This window comes from Dysidea avara, chromosome 10 (genome assembly GCF_963678975.1).
Source record: "Dysidea avara chromosome 10, odDysAvar1.4, whole genome shotgun sequence".
Classification (NCBI taxonomy): domain Eukaryota; kingdom Metazoa; phylum Porifera; class Demospongiae; order Dictyoceratida; family Dysideidae; genus Dysidea; species Dysidea avara.
In genome coordinates this window covers 27,304,735-27,310,995 of record NC_089281.1, presented here as the reverse complement: position 1 = coordinate 27,310,995, position 6,261 = coordinate 27,304,735, and the positions used below count along the sequence as shown (strand labels likewise).

At 39.4% G+C, this 6,261-nt stretch overlaps 1 protein-coding gene across 1 annotated transcript; it reads left to right on the top strand.

Moving 5' to 3' along the window:
- The first annotated feature begins 75 nt into the window (after window positions 1–75).
- Window positions 76–5,391, top strand: LOC136236697 (solute carrier family 49 member A3-like). The gene is made up of 9 exons (XM_066026922.1): window positions 76–411; window positions 2,567–2,725; window positions 3,218–3,455; window positions 3,517–3,602; window positions 3,653–3,787; window positions 3,848–3,964; window positions 4,012–4,164; window positions 4,797–4,954; window positions 5,007–5,391. The coding sequence occupies exons 1-9, from the start codon at window positions 298–300 to the stop codon at window positions 5,293–5,295; spliced, it is 1,449 nt and encodes a 482-aa protein (XP_065882994.1). The 5' UTR covers window positions 76–297; the 3' UTR covers window positions 5,296–5,391.
- Window positions 5,392–6,261: the final 870 nt, after the last annotated feature.

Genomic DNA, 6,261 nt, shown 5'->3' with positions numbered 1-6,261 from the left:
TTCCGAATTTATTATTGCCCAGGGACAAATTACGTCATCCCAAGCTTGGGAACTCCGTGTTGGTCAAACCATATGGTTAAACCACTCATGCACACGTACTGCATAGTTGTAACTGAAATAACAAATACCGTGACGTCTCATCACTTTTATAAATTGCAACCAAAACGGCAGAATCCAGTTGGACCAATTGCAAGAGCTGGACTACATAGGGCCTCACTCAGTGGTAGCTACGTGCCCACATTGGACCTTCTCTAGCTACGCCGTGACTCTCAAGTGACTCCCTCCGGTGTGTGTAAAATGGCTGAGAATTCTGTACAACACCAATCAGATGATGTGGCAGCGTATCGGGTCTACAAACGTCGATGGTACATCCTGGCTACGTGTAGCTTGTTGAATTTCAGTAACGGAATGGTATGTGACCACATCGTACCATGCACGTGATGCTCTTGCAGGTGCACATATCATACAGCGGTTCTAAGAGACCTTGCACGCAACAAGACGTCACGTGCGGTAATTATTGTTTGAACTTCAAAAATGAATTGATTTGATTGGACGAAATCATGTGCACGTGATTTTCGCTTGTTTTGTTGTCGCGCAAGGTCTCTTAGAACCGCAGTATGCACAGATCTAGATGCCTGGATATGCCCGGGCCCACTAGTACTAGGTTATTTTTCCCCGGGGATAGATGAATGACCTTGCCACCAGCTAGGGACCAGCAACTGTAAAACCATAGGTAATATACAGTCATCTATGCCGGGTAGCTAAAGCTATTGGAATTTAATCTACCAGTTATTAAAGCTTTACAGTGACCAGCACTGAAGGTCTGACAGCAACTTGTGCTGCAGCCTTTGGATTACCAGTGAAGTCATTATGAGGCATTTAGGGCTTTGTCATACCAGTATCATAGATTGTATAGCTCCAAATCTATATGCCAGTAACTTCATACGTAGTTTGCATATTTAGTTTATGGACTTATATCAGTCAAGTAAATGGTGGGGATTTGACTTTAAAAATCAAATTCTCCACTGATGGAGGCATGGCTAGTGGTCAAATCCCCATGTAGCATGGCTACAGTACACTTAAGGAAACAGGTTAATTCTTGTAAGTTAAACAAACACCAGACATTTTGAGTGGTCAAACATCCCACTGGGCAGAATTTCAGATCAAATTGATGATTTTGTTTTTGTCTTGTGTGGCTAGACCATTTTTATCTTCTTTGACTTATGCATAGGCGTAGCAAGATATTTTTAGATAGGGGGCTCTAGTTTGGTGTTGAAGAGCAAAAAAAAAAAGCTCAACACCTGCTAAGAATGGCTGTCCTCCACTAAATAATATTTGTATCACTGATAAAGCACATTGTTCACAACTTTATAGTTTGCTGCACTGCTTCTCTGAATACTGTGACTGCTTTATTAGAGTATCTCAATCTTTTTTGAATTTACAATCAGAAAATCACGAGCTTGGAAAATCACAAGGGGGGATCCAGCCCACCCCCCTTGCCCCCTCCCCAGGTTGCTACGCTTATGGTCACTTATGTCATTGGGTTGGGGAAGAAAAAAGAAAGTTTCTTCTTGACCTATTGATTCAATTAGGTTAGGTAATCCTAAGGCTGCAGCACATGTTGCTGTCAGACCTTTAGTGCTGGTTACTGTAAAGCGCTAATAACAATAATATATCAACCCCCACCTCCCCTTCCCAAGAATAATATAATAGAGGATTTAGTGAACATTTGATGTGGAATGACACCTCAATCATGGGGCATTTGTAGACTTTGGGAGCACAGTGAAATTTGCAATTAACATAGCTATAGCTACAACTGTATGTGCATGGTTGCCTGAACGTGTGTCATTATCCTTGCTCTGTTGTATTCACCCTGGGTACATGGATGGGGATTTGATTGCAGATGATGATGCCCCATTTTGACCTTATCGTGTCTATTCTAAACTGAATTTAAAGATGTGTAGTATTTCACTTTGTGTAGTTATGCCATATGCCATACAAAAACTACTATACATTGATATGCATAACAATATGTACATACATGTAAGTTTGTATTTCATTATATACAAACAGGTTATATGCACATGTTATGAGCGTCAGTACATTTCATTATAATAACATGATGGTTGTTATGACAACTGATATATCACCAGGTGTTGACTTGGACCACATCACAGAAGTATGCATGCAGTGATAGCTATACCCATATATCTTCTGTAATCCCACCATTAATTTTAAACAAGCTTGCTGTTTTATAGAGATCACTGAATAGCTGCTCCAAATGCATGCTCGATGTATTAAAATATAAGATGTATACTGCATGTAGGTCTACCACTTAGTTAGTGCAATGTGTTAATTATAAAAACTTAGTGAAGACCAAGTAATATATAAGTATATAGCTAGCTCTTCACTACCTGTACAGTACCTATATTTACCTGTTTTAAAATGTGCTTTTTAAAAGTGGGTTTAGCTAAATATGGTAATTTGCTCTGCATAACAAGCCTTGCAAATTCATTTGCTGTAGTGCTGTTGTCCACTCTTATTATAGTGTGTTTCCTCTACATAGTATTGGCTGACATTTGCTGCTATACCCAACGAAACAGCAGAGTTCTACCACATCTCACTACGACAAGTGGACTGGTTCAGTATCACTTACTTCATCGTAGGATTTGTGTTCGGGTTTGTAGGCATCATAGTCATTGATGATGTGGGGTTGAGATTTGCTGTAAGCTATGTGATATTTGTTCTATTTACTATAAAATATATCGTATTGACTGTGCGAAAATTTCCAGTGAACTTCACTGACTGATCAGTGATTTATACTTGTGAGGCTATAACTATAGTATGTATAAGTTGAGAAATGAAAAGTGGATTTTTCAGAGAATTAACATTTCAGCCAACCAGATGATTAAAGGTGACAGTAAAGGTGTCGACAACAGACACGTGTGGTTTGGCTACATTACAAAGTCAGGAGAGGGTTGTAATAGTCACTACACTTTTAAGGCTTTCCCATAGTATGTTGAAAATTTAAATTGACCGTAAATGTTGTGTCAGGCATTTGAATGAACAGGTCAAGCAGTGTTACAAATGAGCCAAATTTCAAGGATGTCTGTAATTCCATCCATGAATTATTAAATGTTTTTAAGGATCCAGCTCAATCCGTACACACCATAGTTGCCACTAATTTGTTTGTAATTGTAGTCCTGTCTATATATAGATTATCCTGGGAGCTGTGTTCAATGCTATTGGAGCAATATTACGGTACCTTAGTAGCTTGGAGTTCATCCTCACCAGTTCATTACTTGATTTTCATCATTACGGATATGCAGTGGCCATTTTTGGACAAGTGCTGTGTGCATGTTCTCAACCATTTCTGGTGTTTTCCTCAACCAAACTTGCAGCATTTTGGTTCAGCAGTAAAGAGCGAACCAAGGCCACCATGGTTTGTAGTATGGGTGAGATAATTATAAGCTATACCCATAGACACCCACCTTAACATTAAAAATTATTGTTTAGCTTATCCAGTTGGATATGCAGTGTTTTTTCTGATATCACCACATGTCATTGCTGATAGTAACCTACATGAGACTATACCAAGACTTGTGAGTGCATACTGTTTTTGTACTATAGTCATCAATGGTGTTATCTCTAGCTGTTAGCTACTGCTATTCCAGCTTGTGTTGGCTGCAGCATGGCCTTGTGTGGCTTTTGCAGTAGTCGTCCCCCCACACCCCCAGCCCCATCTGCTGAGCATAAAACTGAGCCATTTTATAAGGGAATTACAAAGGTGCGAGGTGGATGGTTATACAATGCTAATCTGTCATTTACATGAACCGTTACTGCATAGGTGTTGCAGAATAGAACCTTTTTAGCATTAACTGTAACCTGGGGCTCCTCGGTAGGTGTGGCTACAGCAATGCTTTCACTTATTCCTCAAATGCTCTGCCCCTTTGGCTACCCAGAAGTGAGTCATTGTTGCCTAATATCTGTACACTATAATGCAGTCCTCAGCATGACTCTGGAGTATGGGTGTCCATGACAATATTCTCAGGACTACTTGGATCTGTTATTAGTAGCAGTGTAGCTGACCGGACCAAGCGGTTTGATGAAATATTGAAGGTCTTATTTGCCTCATCTATTGTAATTCTGATCTGGTTTGTACAGGTAAACTTGTCATTGTATAAGTAAAAATTTTATAAAATGTAGACTGTCCTAGTACCCATACTGGCCATACAGGTAATGTAATTAGAAGTGATTGCTGTAGTTTTTACACAAAAGCAAATACCAAATTTATTAGATTTTTCCTCCTCATGTATGCTTAACAAAATAAGGCCAGGCAAACTTGATTAATTGTTTCTCATCCTCGCCTGCCTGCATCCCTTTTAACCCCACCGCCTCTAATTTCATTATTGCTGTTATCAATCACGTGCACACTTACTTTGATGCTAAAAAGGCTGGCTACCATTTTACAGCACAACAAATGTCACTTGTACCTCAGAAACAGTAGTAAAACGTAAGTACTAGTTCTTAACAGCTTGATTTGGAGTATTTTGAATAATGAAAAATGACCTCCTGCCCACATGGAAATATGAATTTTTGTGGATGAGAAACAAGTAATCAAGTTTGCCAGGCCTAAAGCCTCTCTTCAAAAGACTTGATAGTCTTATCAAACTATATAACAACAAATTAACTTCTTAAAATTTTGATGTGTTAATTTCAAAACTACCGGAGAGTACATTACTAGAACCTTTTCTGTAAACTTCTGCACGTGTCATTCTGTGATTACCATCCCTCAGATGTCTACAGTACACAACCAATCCATTCTGGTTGCCATCAGCCTTTGCCTGTGGGGTCTGCTGTCACTAAGTCAGATGCCGATATCACTTGAACTAGGTGTGGAGGTGACCTACCCTATTGCAGAGGCGACCAGTACAGGACTTATTCGTATCACATCGTAAGAATTTCTATTACTGATATTTAGCATACAAATATTGCTTTTTTTACAGACAATTGAGTGGGTTTGTGATGACCTTAATAGCTCAGTCACTGGAGACAGATCTTCCCCCTCACCTACTAACACATTCACAGTGTAAGATTAGAAAAAGTTATCCTAATGGTACCCACCATATGGTGCAAGCTACAGCTCCCAAGGACTTCACATACAGTAACATTTTCTTCATCTCAGCAGGAACACTTGGTTTTATTGGTTTGGTGGTGTTCTTCCACCCAAAGACTCATAGATACCATAGTGAACAGCGTGATACAGAAAGGCAGTCACTGTTGCTTGAGAAATAGTTGTAATCATGTCTACCAATAGTTGGTACATTAGTTATCATTTACCGTTGAATCCATGGGAGTCAAGGGGGAACATGGTAGTAAAAAACACTCAGTACAGTTAGTACTAATTGCTCTGTCTGATATAGTCAAGAAGTATCGTAATGTAGTTACAATGATCCAACTATTAACGTAACCAAATGTGATAGCGTATGTTGTGACCTATGACCCATGCAAGCTATACTCCTTTCACCAGCACACAGCTTGATTACATACAGTGCATGACTTCTTTATTAGAGTGGTCAGTATATAGTTTGTACATTTTGTTTGTGGTCTAATATGCAGGAAATACCTGTCCACTATATAGTATGAAGCATTGTATTAAGGGGTGCATGCTCATATTGCAGTAAAATTATTTTGTTGCTAGGGATTGTGATCAGTTCAATGCCAATATGTGCTAGTTCACCTTTACTGAACCGTATGACATTTCCCAACTGTTTATGTGTCTGTGTTTGTGTGCATAAAAGTCAGTGTTTGGTCAGCAGTGACCCCTGGGCAGTGGTTATTAGCCTGACAATGATATCACAAGGTTGGATTATAGTGTGCCAACTATCAAGTACATGATGGTATTACTTGGCACACACCAACGTCTCTACCAGGGAAATGGCATCTTATCTCTACACTTACGACATACACAATGTCGATGGCACATGCTGCAGTTGCTTCTGGTTTCTGTGCAGTGGCACCATGACCATTGTCAGTAAACATTGCGTGGTGCTGTGGATCCTTTTATGGTTCTGTATGTTGCTATATAGAGGATCAAGTCACCACTGGGTCTGGGATTTTTCTGCATTCCACAGTTTTTGACCACAAGAGTAGTGAATGTCACTACTTAAAAATAGTGAGTATTGTGGCAGAAATTAGTAGTGAAATTCACTACTAATTTTTACAGTGTATTGTGATGGCAGATTATCTTTACATTATTGA